The 16,946-nt window shown below is 39.2% G+C and overlaps 1 protein-coding gene across 3 annotated transcripts in view; it reads left to right on the forward strand.

Moving 5' to 3' along the window:
- The window catches only part of NAA16 (N-alpha-acetyltransferase 16, NatA auxiliary subunit), a 76,647-nt gene extending 60,168 nt beyond the window's left edge, over window positions 1–16,479 (forward strand). For 2 of the 3 annotated variants that reach the window (XM_068929723.1, XM_068929724.1), the window contains exons 10-20: window positions 3,456–3,528; window positions 3,763–3,932; window positions 4,320–4,472; window positions 5,954–6,082; window positions 6,643–6,856; window positions 9,053–9,246; window positions 9,998–10,106; window positions 10,655–10,753; window positions 11,825–11,968; window positions 14,337–14,434; window positions 14,710–16,479. In XM_068929723.1, coding sequence (XP_068785824.1) covers window positions 3,456–3,528; window positions 3,763–3,932; window positions 4,320–4,472; window positions 5,954–6,082; window positions 6,643–6,856; window positions 9,053–9,246; window positions 9,998–10,106; window positions 10,655–10,753; window positions 11,825–11,968; window positions 14,337–14,434; window positions 14,710–14,910 — 1,584 coding nt within the window. In that variant the 3' untranslated portion in view covers window positions 14,911–16,479. Of the gene's footprint in view, window positions 1–3,455; window positions 3,529–3,762; window positions 3,933–4,319; window positions 4,473–5,953; window positions 6,083–6,642; window positions 6,857–9,052; window positions 9,247–9,997; window positions 10,107–10,654; window positions 10,754–11,824; window positions 11,969–12,152; window positions 12,221–14,336; window positions 14,435–14,709 lie in introns of all 3 variants that reach the window. The other variant, XR_011138594.1, reaches the window with a different exon arrangement.
- Window positions 16,480–16,946: the final 467 nt, after the last annotated feature.

The raw sequence follows: 16,946 nt of genomic DNA on the forward strand, positions 1-16,946 counted from the left end.
CTCAGATAGTCACCTGAAGACATAACTCAAAGTTATGAAACAATCCTTGCCATGAAAATAAATGGCAAAGGAATGGACTGGAGACCATTCTATCTTCTGTGGGGTTTTTGCTTCTAGCAGTAGAAGTTTGAGTAGTAGTTTGAATGTGGAAGGTGCCGCCTTAGCTTTGAGGATGATTACACCTGTCAAGAGTCTGTATTGGTGTATGAGCACATGCAATTTCCATCTTAATATAAGGCACAGGAGGGAGAAATACATGACCGCTACTATTTCGCACACTGTGGAGGAATGAGTGTTTCACCAGCTTGTGCTACTGGGGGAGCGAAAGCCCTTCCCCCTTGATTTCTTGCTTCTTAGCTCATTGTTGTTGCCTAATGTAGTTAAAGCCGTAGATCATGACCTGTGCAAAGGTTTGGGATTTGATTCTTTTTTTTCCACAGTAAGATATGAAGGCTGCTTCATGTTGCAGGTAAAGATATGTTTCCACCAGTAGCACACGTGTAGTCTCTGTGGTATTTGGTGGCCCTAGTTCTGGAATTGGCTCCGTTCTTGTCATAGCAAAACCAGAGACTTGTTGATGACTTATGCTTTTGTAATACCTTGTGCTTTTTCAGGATACATGACAAGGGAATGACTGAAATCTGTTTTTTCCTGGAATAGTACCATTGGAAACTAACTCATGGTTAGCATTGTGGTATGTTTTCCAGATATTTCAGTTTGACTTTTAGAAATTAAAAAAAAGAGATCTTCATGAAGAGTTCTGTGGTGTTTTTTAGAAATGCAGAAATTGTAATGCCTTTGAGATGACAATGGTGAGTCTAGAATACAGATGAAAATGAGAAATCCAAGGGAGATTTTGCTACTTAAATTGTAGTTGATTTGAACGCAGAAATGGGAGTAGCTCAGGACAGTTGCTGTTTCCAGAGCATTTGTTCTGCCCTGGAGTGGCACATGACCCTAGAATTCTTTTCCTAATTTACTGGTGAGAGACTGGAGCACACAATGTAAGTAGAAAAAAGGAAAAACTGGATTTCTGAGTGAGTAGTCACGGGAAGCAGATGTTATCTGTTTTCATCAAGAATGTCTGCAATCACCTGGTTTTATCTAATTACCTGATTTACCTTGTTGTAGTTGTTGCTTTCACTGAGTGCTTAGAGTATTTTCCAAAGACGTTGTTCAAACTACTGTTTAGAATGACAATTGCAGCATACTTTCTTGGACTGTAGAAGCCAAAACCACTGCAGAGTTCTGAATTTGGAAGAACGTAGCATCTTTTAAAACGTGCTGCAGTTAGGTATCACCAATTACCTCGGGATCAGGGGGTTTGATTTCACCGTTGCTGTAAGCTGATTGAAGACCATTCCGCTAGCAAAAGTGGTTTTCTCACCACCCCGCTGCCCCAAGTCTGCCCATTGCCAGCTCCCCCCTCATATTGGAAAAAGCAACTGAGTGTCTGTACACTGAGATGGAGTAGGGTAGCAAGTCAGTTAACGACCCTGCCGACAGTTGCGAGCCCTTGCCCAGTGCAGGGAGCAGCCACGTGTGGCCCAGGGATGGTGGGACCGTCCTTTTGGTGGCAGCATGGTCTTCGTCCAGCTGCAAGGCCGTACTCCGAGTGTGCTCACAGTTGTGCAAAAATTGGTGTTGGTAGTTAGTTTGGTTTGGGAGGCTCTTTTGTGTGCGTGTGTTTTAAAGGAATGAAGGGTTTTTTTCCTTTACAAACAGTTTTCAGTCTAGTGAAGCTGGCTGATCTCAGGAGGAGCTTGAGTTTATTAGCAGCCAGAAGAGGATAAGTTTGTGAGTACTGGGAAGTTGCCGTGGAAGCAGCAAGGAAACGCAGCTGCTTCTGTTCTACCTATATACTGCCAGCCTGCTATTTGAACCAGCTGATTACTTCCTCACTTAGTTTTCTTTATTAAAATAAATTTGTCAAGGATTTTCTGAGGCTATTTGAGGTTTCTTTTAGCAAACGGATCTCTGGGACCCGAGAGCAATGCAGTCCATTTTGTCTGTTTATTCCTGACTTCTTAACGTTCCTTTATCGTTCTGGAATGATTTGAAGTCTCGTAATACTTGTATGTGCTTGACAAGTTTGGTTTTTTGTTTTTAACCAGAAACCCATATTTATCATGAGATTTGCCCAGAGCTGTCCAGAATGAGCCTATCTGCGTATAAATTTTATTACACTTTTGAGACATTTACGCTGGCTGCATGTGACTTGAGCATGTCAACTTCTCTGCTCTCTTTGAAACAAGTACTTGGCCTCTCTTGCCTGTCATGCCGAGTTAGATTAAATGGAGTAGTACCCTTCAGATTGAAAACTTTGGTCTCCTAGAACAAGGTTTATTTTCCCTCCTGTAAGAAGCATATCTTGAAGTAGTGTTGCATGCTTTATCAAATCCTACTTTTTTCTAATTTTGCCAGCTGTCCCCTGTATTTATGGATTTATTCTTGCAACTAGGTTCCCCCCCCCCGCCCCCCGGATCAAGTTATGTTTCTCTGTTGAGGTTTTAGGTGAAATCTCTAGATGGTAAAAATCTAGTTGGTGAATGTAGTCATAGTCTCCTTATGCTCGCAGTAAGATCTCGTTTCTCAAGTCCCTTCAGTATTTGGAGCATATATGCATGCATTATATTTCTTACTTGTTTTAGTTCTGCTCCTGTTTCCTTGAGAAGCCTTGCTAGACTTGGCACATGTAGAATGATGATTTGGAGCAGTTCATTGTTATGAAATGTGCAGATACTAACACTGGTGGTGTTGATGTCAAACTTGTACAGTGTGAATTCAGACTGTATGTCTGAATTTTGGGTCTTCCGTCTTGCAGTGGTCAACAAGTGAGATCATTGGCACGGTCTGATTTCGGAAAGTGTTAGCCTTACATCAGTCAAATGTATTTTTATTTTGGAATAGCAAAGGATGCACCCAGTTTTCTAGGCAGCAGTACCTTTTAAACAATAATAATGATAAAAAAAAATGTCTGTAGAAGTACATATCAGCCAGAAAACCACAGAAGTCTTTTCTATGTCAGTCTTGTTTTGGGAAGTTCATGCTCAGTCTTCTCCAAAACACTTTTGTTAAATTGCTTCAAATTGCACAGTTAACTAGTATCTTAAAGGAGGGAGGGAAAAAAAAGGCAGTCCAACCTCCTGTCCCCTCAAAATAAATATAACTTATGAAGGATACTGATCAACTGCACTTAATTAATTTTTGGTAGCTTATTGCTAAACAGAATAGTGACACCTGTTTCCCTTCCATATTGTCATTTAAAATGGGAGCTTGAAGACAGCTTGTGAAAAGTGAAGTAAATTGTATGAGACTACCTCAAATATTGTTCTCAAGTAACTATTTTAATATTGATGCCCAAATTTTGTCCAATGTTGTTAGTGACGTATTTGCTAGTTTATGTATATACAATGGTAAAGCAAATCTTGTAAGCTGATACTTCTTATATGCAGGTTTCCACTATCCAAGAGCTTGTTACTGGTTATGAAGCCTCTTTGAAAACTTGTGATCTTTTTAGTCCATGTGGTAAGTTTCTATGCACTTCTGTTAATTCCACTGTGGTTACTAATACTGTATCTAGCAGTTATCAGTAATTGTTGGAGTGCTGCTACTTTTTGCAAGAAGAAGTTGTTGAGACTGTCAGTAAATGACTACGTTAGAACAAATACTTGCTATGTTTTCCATGCCTTTGTTGTGTCTCTTTTCCAAATGAAGTCTTGAGCCTGATAGGTTACTGTAATTTTATATGTTTTGTTGCAGAAAATGGAGAAAAAGAGCCCCCAACGACACTGCTTTGGGTTCGGTATTTCCTGGCACAGCACTTTGACAAACTTGGCCAGTGTTCTTTGGCCTTGGATTACATTAATGCTGCAATTGCAAGCACTCCAACATTAATAGAACTGTTCTATTTAAAAGCAAAAATTTACAAGGTAAAAAGCTAATGTAGACACTTGGAATTAAAACAAACAAGCAACCAAAAGTCCCTTTTTGAGCGTTGTGACATGGATAGGTTTTTGGTTTGTGGTGGTTGTGGGCATTGGTTTTGGTGTGGGTTTCTTTTTGAGCCCTGTTCTGTCAGTAAGAAAATGAAACCGCCTTTGTGCAGTCAGGTGTTTGCAGTCACAGCTTGCAGCAAACTGTCATTTTGAAAAAAAATCTCGGGGTGAGGGGGAGGGAGGGGTTGGAGGAAAGGGAGGGAAATAATAATACAGCATTGTTGCCCTTTTTTAAGGACGAAATACCAGTAGCTGAAGATTTTGGTAGTTAGTTAAATGAAGTTTATACTAAAAGTTAACTGTGCACTTCCTCTCAAATAGCATGTAGGTAATCTCAAGGAAGCTGCCAAATGGATGGATGAAGCACAGTCTCTGGATACTGCAGACAGATTTATCAATTCTAAATGTGCAAAATACATGCTGCGAGCAAATATGGTGAAAGATGGAGAAGAGATGTGTTCGAAATTTACTAGGGTAAGGTAGTTTGCTGTACTGAAGAGAGAGTTTTTGTTTGCCTCTGACAGCATGTTTTTCACTCTACTAAATTCATCTGTGGAAAGTGTCCATTGCTAAGGCGCGCTTATCCAGTAAATACTGAACAAGTGGTTGTTCAAAAATAGTTCTCCAGAAATGTTTTCGCAGTGCCTTAATTGTAAGTAGCTCTCCGGAAATGTATCTGAGAGAGATTTTGTTTTTAAAACCTGCTGTTTTCCAGTGATGCAGTGTGAGCCAGCTGTACAGGAACGTGCAAGCTACAATATACATTATGGTTTAACTTCAACATACATGTAATTTGGACTTGACTATTTCATTCTTCTAAGTTAGTGCTACGTAATAAAATTGTATGAAGAAAATCCTGCCCTTAGGAGGCAGGGTAAGCACTTTAAATTGTGTAATCTTTTTGGCTTTGAACACAATGTGGATACATAAGGATACATGAAGGCCGGATTTCCCTGGTGCTTATGTAGCTAACTATGAAGACAGCTACTTGATGGTGTTTCCTGGGGCAGGTGCATAAAATAGGCTCCTTAGTTCTTCTTGATTTCAAGTGAGAGAGCACTTGAAGGTGGATCTGAGCTTTCTAGTTATTTGTAGGAGCCCTTGAAAATTTGATTGCTACAAGTAGACATGTATTCTTGGCTGAATTGCCAGAGCGAGAACTGCAGAAGCCTAGCATAGGTGCCTGCAGGAAGATGGGGCAAATCTCATCCTAAATAATTTATATGAAAAATGAAAGACTATGAGTTGGACTGGTTTTTTTCCCCTCTAGTGTAAAGACTGTTTTGAGAATTGGGTGGCCAGTGTTCTTGATAAATGTTTACTTTGCTTCCAGTTAGTTGATTTGTTCTTGATCTAGAGCACTGGAATTGTAAAGAATAAATCATAGTACTCTTCCCCTCCCCCCCCGAAAATGTCAAGTCTAAAACTAACTTTATTTAGACTAGCCAAACTAGTTCTGAACAAATGTAGAAAGTCTTCAGGCGACAGGGCAAAGCAGTAAGTATATTTGTGGATTTTTAGACTAGTGGATGCAACTCCTCAGAGGAACAAAACAACAAAGAAACTTGGCTAAACATTAAGGCTTTCAAAAATAGTGGTGTTCTCTGCCTCCAAAGTATGAAAGTAGGACTGCATATGTGAGCATGAGTGTTATATATATGTGTGTGTGTATATATATATAAACTGAGATGTGTGTGTGTGTGTGTATGAGAGAGAAAGAGACTCTCACCCTGTTCAGATAAGTATTTATCAAATGGTTTAAATGTATTGCTTTGTGTTTTGGGGAGCATAGCGTATCATAGGTGTAACTCACAGTATCTGGGAGGTGACAGCCCTTTTATGTTCAAAGTAGTTGAAAGATTGTTTCCTTCTAACATCCTGAAACTAGTAGCCATACCTGAAAGGAGAAGCTGGTAAATTCTAATGGCAAAAAGTGATAATGACACTTATTTCAGGAAGGGACGTCTGCTATGGAAAACCTAAATGAAATGCAGTGTATGTGGTTCCAGACTGAATGTGCCGCAGCTTATCAAAGGCTAGGGAAGTATGGTGATGCCTTGAAAAAATGTCACGAGGTAGAAAGGGTAAGTAGGACTGGCATTGGTCCCTTTCTTCCCCAGTATTTCTCATACATTAATGTAAATGCTTGCTGATGTAATTAGCATGATTTTCTTTGCATGTAAAATTTCTAGGATAATGATTTTTACAACAGGCTAGTAATCGGTAGTTTAGTGTTGTGTACAACAGAGCTCGCTCTTAGGTATTATTTGCAAAATTATTATTTGAAGTAAAAAAAAGACTGAGTGTGAAATGTCACGTCTTCTGTCTACAGTATTTGTACGCTAACTTTATGCTGTCTTCTGCTAATTATTTTTTTATCAGAGCAATTGCATTTCATTTTGTTTTTTAAAGAGTGTTTTAAGAATCTCGTCTGTTTTGCCAGCAAAAGGGGATTTTCCGCAGTGATTTTTTTCCCTACTGACAGGCTCCCCTGGACAATCAATATTACCCCAATATTTCTATGCTTGTTCAATATTGCCTGTAAATAATTATCAGCTGTTACTTTTTATCTATTTTTAATTAGATAGAGATGAAATAAGCCAGGGTCATGCCTGAGACGTGTTTTGTGTTTTCTTCCTTGAAGCATTTTTTTGAGATAACAGATGATCAGTTTGACTTCCACACATACTGCATGAGAAAGATGACTCTTCGTGCCTATGTGGACCTTTTGAGATTAGAAGATGTGCTCAGGAAACATACCTTCTATTTCAAGGCTGCTCGATCAGCGATTGAAATCTACTTGAAGCTACATGATAATCCTCTTGCCAATGAAAGTAAAGAACAAGAAGTGAATTCAGGTATCTGGACCATAATGGAGGCTCATATGTGTATGACACAAATACTAACTTATTAAGCTAAGTAGCCGATGTGCTGTAGAATCAGGATCAGTTGTAATGTACACAGGTTGTTCCATTTTTGTCCCTTAGAATTGGTTAGCAACTGGAAAGAGATTGTGCATAACATGTCCTGGCTGGCTTTCTCTCTGCTCTTCTCTCACCGTCTTGTAAAACTAGCGCAGGAATGGACTTAGCTGTCGTTGGAACGCTTGGGAAAGGGTGGCATTTCAGAATCTCAAGAGGAAAAGTCAAATTGAATTTAGCCATTTGTCAAAGGTTCCTTTAACCAAAAGATAGCGAAATGTCCTAAAATTGTGGAACGTAATAGATATATTTTTGTGGGAAAGCATTCTGTGAGTTGTTGTAAGAATTGGATTGTGATCATATGTGTTTAATTCACCTATGATCTAGTAATACAAGTGAGCATTGCATTGCATTTCATTATTTGCCACATAATTTTGGGACTTAAAACTGCATAGATGGGTGTAAAATGAAGGCATTTGAGAAATGATCTGAAACTAGTACTAAATGGAAAGCAGGTTTTCTTCGAAAACCCGTTGTGTGTGGTATAGAGGTCTGAGGACTTGTGGGCAAATGTGTTATTCTTTTTTTATTTTGTTTGTTTTTCTTTTCTAAGCTAAATAATTGCTTCTCCTTTCATGGTGCCAGTGAGAGCAGCTAGTATATGTAATGTTATACAACCACTGCAACACTCAGAAAATGTTGTCAAAAGGGACAGAATTAATATATGGCCCTTTGTAAGGGGAAGGAGATTTGACATAGAAGAAAAAGTTAAACTAAATAAGAAATGCCACTAAATGTTGCAGTAAAATTTATCTCTGAAGGAAAGATAAGATTGTATTGGTATCTGCCATATATGTACGTATGCATTTAAGGAGATGCATATAGACAGCACGATAGAATTGGCATCTTTTTTTTATCCAGTTTTGAGTTGCATTTTGGTATCTAACGTAAGATAGGTGTGTGACAGGATCTTGACAGCAGCTTGTCGTGGGTGAGGAAGAACCTTTAGAAGAATGTAGTTCCTTCCTGTTCTGAATTGAGATTGGGTAGGCTTATCTTCAGGGAAAGATAGCACTGTGCCAGTGGGGTGAAGAGGACTTAACGGGTCTGCTTCTCCTCGCTTCCCAGTCTCAGGACACTGGCTGGCCCCAGCATGGGCCCGGTAGAGGTAGTGAAGCCATCATAGCCACAAAAAAGATGCCTTAGCCCCCTAGTAGCCCGCTCTTCTGTTCCATGCCCACGTCCTTGGCACAGCCTGTATTCTCAGTGAAGCACCCAGGATGACTGGCAGGAACTGTGGTATTGCTCCAGCAAAACAAGTCAGGTCAATGTGGCAGCAGGGAAGAAAGCAGGGCTGAATGGGAAAGGGTGAAGGTTCCCCACTTGTAGACGGGCCTGCAGGGAACCATGTTTCCTTTATTCTGCTTTTTGCACAACTGCTTAAACCTTTTTGGTTTAGCTCCCTGTCAGCCCAGTCTACAGATCTGAACACAGCAAGCAGCCTGACCTCTCTTATAGTGGCCCTGTTAATACAGAATGGAATAGTTTTATCCCCCCCCCCCCCCCCCCCCCCCCCCCAGAACACTGTCCCAGTCTTTGATTGTGTCCAGTTAGCTATTCCCTAGAATTTGCAGAAAATCGAGACTATTCTGCACTGTGTGTTTGGCTGTATACTGGTCCTGTAGGCACCCTCATGCAAGACAATAGGCGTGCTTTAAGACGGAATGTAAATCGGTCATGATGTTTCTAGTTCTTCTTAGAATGAAGAGCTTAATATTACCTTTGAGAAAACCACTGTCTAGTTTTCTACAGTGAAACTTGTTGTATGGCTATAACAGCTTTCTGTAGTAGTTAACCTTTCAAGTAATTGAGGCTTACGTAGCCACTACATAAGAGAAGGTGTACTAGAACAACTATTGTGCTGTAAATAGCAATCCAGTAGTAACAGTGGACTATGCAGTGATGTGGTACTCTGGCAAGTATAAAAACTGGCAAGGAAATCACTGTAAAAGTATGTAATTGTCATGCAGGGAGAAGGAACGTAGTGGTATCTGTTTGTTGCTTGAGAGAAACAAGATTTGTATGGAATTTGATTCACTGGTAACGCGGATTATCTGTTACCTTCGTCTGTAGAAAATCTCTCGGCCAAAGAACTGAAGAAAATGCTTAGCAAGCAAAGAAGAGCACAGAAGAAAGCAAAACTTGAAGAGGAAAGAAAGCACGCAGAAAGAGAGCGACAACAGAAGAATCAAAAGAAAAAGCGAGATGAAGAGGAGGAGGAAACTAGTGGACCCAGGGAAGAGCTAGTTCCTGAAAAACTGGAAAGGGTTAGCATGGTGTTTCTCCTTACGTTGAGTTCACGTCACTGCCATGAGATTGCCTGTAATATGGGATTACTGTGAGGTTTTCCTAAAAGAATCCAGCAGTCCTGTGAAATTATTTTTGCATGCAAAAATACGGTGTTGTAGTCTACCTCTACTTATCTTGAAGAAAAGTACAATTTTTCCTCTAATGCATTAAAGTTCTAAAGTAACAATATGGTTACTAATAGAGATTCTGGGTATTCCAGCCATCTTCATTCAGGTAGAAACTGAGCGAAAAGATAATTCCTGCCCAAAGAAGTCTGTTGATTTTTCAGGTGGTAAATAGAGGAAAAAATAGCAGCAATGTGATTGCAGTGCACAGAATCTGAAGACTTGAGCCAGCGTTTTTCTGAGCACAGAGAAGAGCTATTTCCTTTATCAGAGTAATTTCTGAAGGTCAAGCTTGTTGTGTCAGGTGGTCGTATGCAATTGTTTCCTGAATGCTAAATTATAACACAACTAATCACACTACATAAACAGTGCCACAGTTAGCAATGGTGTTGCCTTTTTCGACATGAAATCTGGAGGAAACGCTTCTAAATCTGGCTATTGAAACAATGTTTTGGTTCACTTTAATTCGGAAAGCTATCAGCAGTTCACCTTTAGCCTCTGTGATTGTTTAAGTGCTCTTGATATCAGAAACTGTCATTGATCTGGTTTGCCTGACATTGATTGGAGGTTAAACTTTTAATTGTGTGTGTTTTTATTAAAACAGGTAGAAAATCCATTAGAGGAAGCAATTAAGTTCCTTATGCCACTTAAGAGTCTTATTGGAGATAACATAGACACACATTTATTAGCATTTGAAATATACTTTAGAAAAGGTAAGGTATTGCATAGTTTTATTTTTGCTCTGTAGATTTGTAATCCCGCAGGGCAGCTTGTGTTATCCAACTGTAGTCTAAAATTAATGTTGGGAACAGATCTTTTTTGCTAACTGAAGCAGGGTCTTGCATCATATCAAGTGATGGAGAAGATATTTGGGAAAGCTTACAGTGACAGATCGTTTTTGTTAAGCCACCAGTAGTTTACTTTGCAAACTAAGAGCAGAGTAAGTTGGTAGTGAACACTAATAAAAGCTGTAGAAAGCAATATTTACTTGTAGTGTGAACTAGGAAATGTGTGTGTCTAGGAAAAGCAAACAAAAAAATAACATCACTTCGGCAGTGTTGCCAGAGTTTGACCAGTAAGGATTTCTGTATTCTGAGGTAATTTGAATGGGAGAAGTGTGTTTTCTTTCCAATTCTTTGTAGGCCTTGATGTTTCTAATGTTTGTGCTAGGTTTACTAATGAAAAGAGTAGTTTGTACAAAAGAGACGTGGAAGTTCTGTGTTCTTAGTCTCAATATGTTTTTGTCTTTCCCTTCCCACAGGAAAGTTTCTGCTAATGTTACAGTCTGTCAAAAGAGCTTTTGCTATCAACAGTAATAACCCATGGCTACATGAATGCTTGATTAAATTCTCTAAAGCTGGTATGTGTGTAGGGAATACATATGTGTGTTTAAGGATATGGAAAATGAAATACGTTCATGGACACAATTAGGTGTTATGGTTTTGAAGAGTCTTTTTGCATTACGTATTTATCTGTCTGGCTGTAAGTTGATGGTTTATTTTTTTAGGTATTCCCTAAGAAAGCAGGGGTTGTGCTATGCAGTGTTGCATGTATGTACTGTACTCCTTCCTCCCTTAATCCACCAGGTGGACCCAGTACTCTGTGGAGTTCACAGAGGAATAGGTGTTCCAAAGCTCCTTGGAATGTTTGCAAGGTTTAAGAAAATAAGGGGCAGATAGGGGAGACAGACTTTTGACTGCAGCAAAGCGTGCATTGTGAACTTGTGTTAAGCAAGAGGAAATGTACGTAGCAGAAAGCTGTTAGGAATTTTTTACCTGTAGATGCTTCTGTACCCAATTATAGAGCACTTGATTTCATTTTTAAACTGATATTGCGTAAATGCTTGTTCTCCTGCATTGTAAATGCAATGAGACCTTTAGCAGTTGTTAGTAATAGTTATGACATGGAAAAAAAATTTAAAATACAATAGAAACCGTACAAGCAAGCTAGAGATTATAGTTGCTTAAATGTATTGCCCTGTTTGCTCTGAAGAAGCACTACCAAATCTAGGGGATTTTTTTGGTCACATAAATCAGCTTAGATTTAAAGCCTTGAAGATTCCTTGGGAAAATAACAAATTGGTGCATGAGACAGTATTGAAGTAAGCTGGCTGTGTATTTCTTGCTATTTCATTCCCAATTAGATGATTTAAATAAAATCGCTCTCACTAGCGACATGTGTTTTTCTGCAGTATGTATGTATACGTATGCAAAATGAATATTTTTCAACAAAAGAAACATCAAATTGATGTTTTTGACATAGCAAAGCTTGTGCTGACGTTAACGCTGTTTTGAACGATCACGTTTCTTTCCGCCTACAAGCGTAGAAAGAAGTGGTAATTCTTTAGCAGTGATGTTTATTATTTCACATTGTTTTCTGATGATGTTTAAATGCTTTTTTGTTTCTGTCCCTCTTGCCTTCCCCCTTCTAGTATCTGATCATAGTAACCTCCCTGAAATCGTGAGCAAGGTCCTAACTCAAGAAATGCAGAAGATCTTTGTTAATAAAAACTTGGAAAGTTTTAATGAAGAGTTTCTCCACCACAATGCTGCCTCTCTTCAGCACCAACTGTCAGGTTTGTTTAACTGTTTAATGCTCTTGAAAATGAGATGAGTGAAGTGATTCAAATGTGTGTCTGTCTTTGCACTCCACAAATCATATGTAAGCTGGGGTGAGTTAGAAACTCAGTTGATGGTTATTCTTTCTTCTGCCTGCTTTTACCATGTTAAAAAAATCTATTCCATTTATTTTTTTATTAGCTGCATAAGGAACTGCCTCTCACCTTCAGAAGGCATGATTAAACCATCAAACCACTACAACTAATCAAGTATGGAAGCACTGTCATCCCTCTTGTTGAAGCGTCCGGTGTTGGCATAATTAGAAAATATGAGATGTAAATGTTTAGCCCTTCTGATGGAGAAGATTTTTGTTATAACAAGCAGTGCTTTTCCCTGATCTGCTCAGCCGGGATGTTTCTGTTCCTACTCACACCTTTGTCAAGTAGCAACAGCATAAGTAAAAACGTAATGGCAGATTTGTTACTTTACTCTTCTGCTCTGTAGGCAACAATGGAAGAGTTGAACTATGCCACACTTGCACTGCTGGTTTAAAAACACTGTGAAGAGCTGTTGGAGTTCATTGGAAGGAAGTTTGAATTGAAATGTGTTGCTTCTACTGAGTCTAGAAACTTTTGGAATAAAAAGTAATGTCACCTGAGGAGCTAGTAGAGGAGGAAACAAAATACTACTCCAGCAGCTGGGAAGCAAGAAAAAGCTTAGATTTCTCAGGCACAGAGTACCTGCAGTAGTACTGATGTCACCTAAGTTTGTAAAAGTTGCCTGGGCTCCATCTAGCATCACTGGGAACAGTTAGCTCCAAGGATTGTTCATTGCACTCAGAGGAGGCTTAGGTGTCCTCTTCCAAGCAGATGGGGCCAATTAAAAAGGTGGGGCGCTGTTCTAGAACAGCACCCCGAGAGAAATCCTTGCAGCCCTTTCCTCTGAAACTGGGCATTGGGAGAGTCAGACACAGATACTTCAGCAGGTACTTGCTCCTTGATTCTTATAGGTGTGTTCTTCCACTTTGTTTCTTTATTATCTTAGGCCTAATAAGGTTAGGCACTTAACTGAGTGGCTGTTTTCCAGGATCCTGTCCTGTATTACTATGGAAAACAGCACAGTGAGTTTGTCGTGGTAATTGTGCAGGTTAAGGCTGTTAATACTTATGAATTTGGCCTCGCACTGGCTACGTCTTTAGTGTCTTGGAGAAGAACCCAAGCTAGCCACGGGCAGTGGTGGCACCCATGTTAGAGTGGCATCGGGGACCCCTTTGGAGAGGGTGAGTCTTATTGACACTGAGTGGAGATGAGGGGCATAAGTACACAGCAGCCCCTCGCTACCCTTCGGGTCCATTGATCACCGACCGAGATGCAACTGTATATTAATTTACAGGCAGTGGGAACAAATGGAGAGCAGGACTTTAGTGCAAAATCAGGAGGGAGCTAAGCATAGACATGTCCTTTGTAGCCCTAGGAGGTCATCTGTGTGTCAGGCTTCTGTTTATGCTGAAACAAGTTTGAAATGATTGACTCCTCTACTGTGCAATATGTAGGTATCTTTTTAATCTGGCATCTTTAGTTGGGTCTAAAGGCCTGAAAGACCTAAACCTTACGTCTGAGAGTCCAAGGGAGCATTTTTTAGCTTAAAATGGTTACTGGTAAAAATGTAAACAGAACGTTAAGCCCTTTTCACGTTCTGTACCGTGACCTCCATAGCTTTAAACAACCGTAACTAGGTTAAATTTACTATGTGTCTTGACAGTGATAACCCAAACCCAAATATACTGAGTCTCTCAATTTCTGTTCTGAAATCTTTCAGATTTAAAAAAAAGCGGTAAGAACTGAGACACTTTTAATTAGGAAAATAAATTTTAATGCTTGACCTTACCTTCTGCTATACGGACATACTAGTCTGAAGTCCTTCTGGAATGTGTTCCAAAATTGTTCAATGACTTAATTGTTCTGTCGGGTTGCCTAACTCCAGTACTTTTCAAAAGGTTTCAGAGTATCTGTGAGAAAATGTCTTGTATTCGCTTCCTGAGTTGTAGGATAGATGTCATTTCGCCTGCTGGTTTGAAGAGCTTAGTCATCAACATACTCTGTACATGTGTATCCTGACTGTGTTTTGGCATGTCCTTGGTAAAGTGAGCCTTTTCCTCCTTGCAGAAGGAGATCTGCTGTGTTACTCTCTCCCTGTGCTCCTAATGAACTACAGGATAGCTTTTAGGTTTCCTTAATTTTAAATGCTGAATAAGGAAGAAAAATGTGACGTCTTGAGGAAGTCCGAATTCGCATTGGTTTATAGTTTTTCAGATTTCATGTGTCTACGTGCAGTACTGCATTTGGCAATACTAATGTCTCAATATTGTTTTCTTTCTTGCGATAGGTGCAAAGATGATGTATTTCCTGGACAAATCAAGACAAGAAAAAGCAATTGCCATTGCTACAAGATTGGATAAAAATCTGAGAGACAAAAACGTGAAGGTAAAAGATATAGTTTGATTTAGACATGAAAGCATATATGATCTTAGGTAACGTGTACTGAAGTACACATCCTTCATGTTTAGTGATAAATGAATATTTTTTGAGAGAACAACTTTATTAAATTTTGGTTTTTCCTGGTTAACTACAGGAAATCTAAATACCAACAGAGCACCTGAATTTGCTCATGCCAGGACTGTGTAATAGTGTCTCTTTTTATTTGTGATAGTAAAACAGGTGTAAATTGCATTTGTTAACTGATACTTTTGTTTCTTTAGACATTGACAAAGGTTTTTGAGGCACTGCTTGATGGCAGTTTTGGAAGCTGCCACGCTCAATGTGAAGAATATCAAGCAGCATGTCATAAACTGTTTCCTTTTACATCTGCCTTTATGCCTGCCACAAATGAGGAGGATAGCAGCATTGCATCCGTGAACCACACAGCCATTAACCATGATGTGCTGTCTAATGAAATCTGAAGGAGTGTGTGAAAGCCTCTGTGCGCGCATGCGTGTATGCATACTCGTGCACATATATACAAAACTCTTGACTCTCATCACCTACAGACTGGCTGGATACAGATCAGGGTTACTTTTCCAGGTTGTATTTTAATATCTTGAACAGGTGTAGAATGAAATATTTGGATAGTTAATGAAAAGGAGTATGCTATTAGGTTTTTTTTTCTCCCAATGAAAACTGCCAATATTTATGTAGACATTATCCTCGATCACCACTTTTCATGTTTATACTTGTACAGTTGTAAATCTTTTAATATTCCCATGAGCCCTCCCCAACAACAAAAAAAAAACCTATGGATGTTGAAGACTGCTTTCACCTGAGTGTTGCTGCCTATACATATAAACGTGATCATATCTTGTTAATCAAATTACCATCTGAGCATTTTAGCAGGTTAAGACTGAAGTGCTGCTTGAATTACCCTCTTCATCTTTTACTGTTGTTCTTTGGTTTTTCTGTTTTTTATTTTTCTTTGGTCTGTTTGGTTTCTTTTGAAGCACAGTGACAATGAAAGCGTTGGCAGTTTGCATGTTTTTGTCAGTTGTGCGTCTTACATGGAACCTGCGTTGATGGGTGTGAAGATTAGGTTTGTGTAAAAACAAAGTGTTTTGAAAACTGTATTCTATCTACCTTGTGTTCCATAGCTATTGTTTCCTTAAGTTTATGGGTGATTTAACTTTTTAAGTTTGAGTATTCTCAAGCATTTCCCTGAAAATACAATGCATTGGATACTGTTGTCTGCCCTTTGTTTCGTATTCCACTTCCTTCCTCTTTTGATTTCTCCTGGTCTGTTCACGTACTGATGCTTAGTTTGAAAAAGCTACTCCAGTTTTGGGCAGATGCATAAGGTACAGTAATGGGGAGTACGGGGTTCCTCTCTACATGGAAGAAATTCACTGGTAAATTTACTATATTACCTCCATTGAAAGTCTTAGCTGTGGACTTATGGCCAAGAAACTCGTACTTCTCTTGCCTAACTACTATTGCTTTAGGTGCTGCAAAGCAAATAGTATGGGAGGAGTGTGTTTTATATTTACAAACTATTTAAGGGAGCACAAAGAGGCTGACTGCAAATCACAAGGAACCTTCTCTTACTCTGTATACTGGTGCATTAACTGTTCAGTGTACAACACATCAAAATGGCAGTCTAGATCAAATATAGCTATTTAAAGCATAGTGTTGCTGGACAAAATGGCTACATATGACAGCTTTACATTCTACGAGAACTGCTATCACAACATAACTATACTGTGGCTTGTACAGAAAATCGGTTTTCTGGAAACTGTAATGGAATCATTCAAGCAGTTTGTTTTTTATTTCCCTGCAATGTAAATAATTTCAGTAATATTAACTAGCCCCTCTAAGGCAAATATAAATTCACGAAGAGGGGATTTTATTAAGACAAATAAACTGTTCTAATTAAGATTGTCTCCTTTGTGTGTCATCGGTTTAGATCCAAAACTGTTGAATGGAAAAATCACTGTAAAATATTGCCAACGTATGTTATGCTGTAATAAATTATTTTGTACACACTTGCCTTTGGTTTGGAATTTTTGCATATTCTGTGGACATCAAACTTCAGCCTGTTCCACGTTCATTAGTTTATCCAAAAAGAGGTCTTGTCTCGCTTTTGCGTTCACTGGAGGTTTAACATGAACTCTGTAAGTGGTTAAGAAATTATTTAGCCCGTTGATATATGTGCAGGCAACGTAGTGCCCTGAGAAAGATGAGTTATGGCCTTTTTGTCTTACAGAATTCACCATGCCAGTTGCTGTAGAGCAATTGCTCTAAGATTTTGCTGTTCAAGCAGGGAAAGGTAGTTGGCCATAGTCTGGTTGTTTTGCCTCAGTTGCACCCCAGGAGTACTTTATCAGCCAGCCTAAGGGGCAGATGTTAATTAGTTCAGTCTTTCCTTGTCTTACATAGAGATGAACATTTAAATTGTTAGTGGACATTAAATTGTTAGAGCTTAAATCCAGGCCTTCCAAAGAAAGCTGCA

Source organism: Struthio camelus, chromosome 1 (assembly GCF_040807025.1).
Source record: "Struthio camelus isolate bStrCam1 chromosome 1, bStrCam1.hap1, whole genome shotgun sequence".
NCBI classification, from domain to species: domain Eukaryota; kingdom Metazoa; phylum Chordata; class Aves; order Struthioniformes; family Struthionidae; genus Struthio; species Struthio camelus.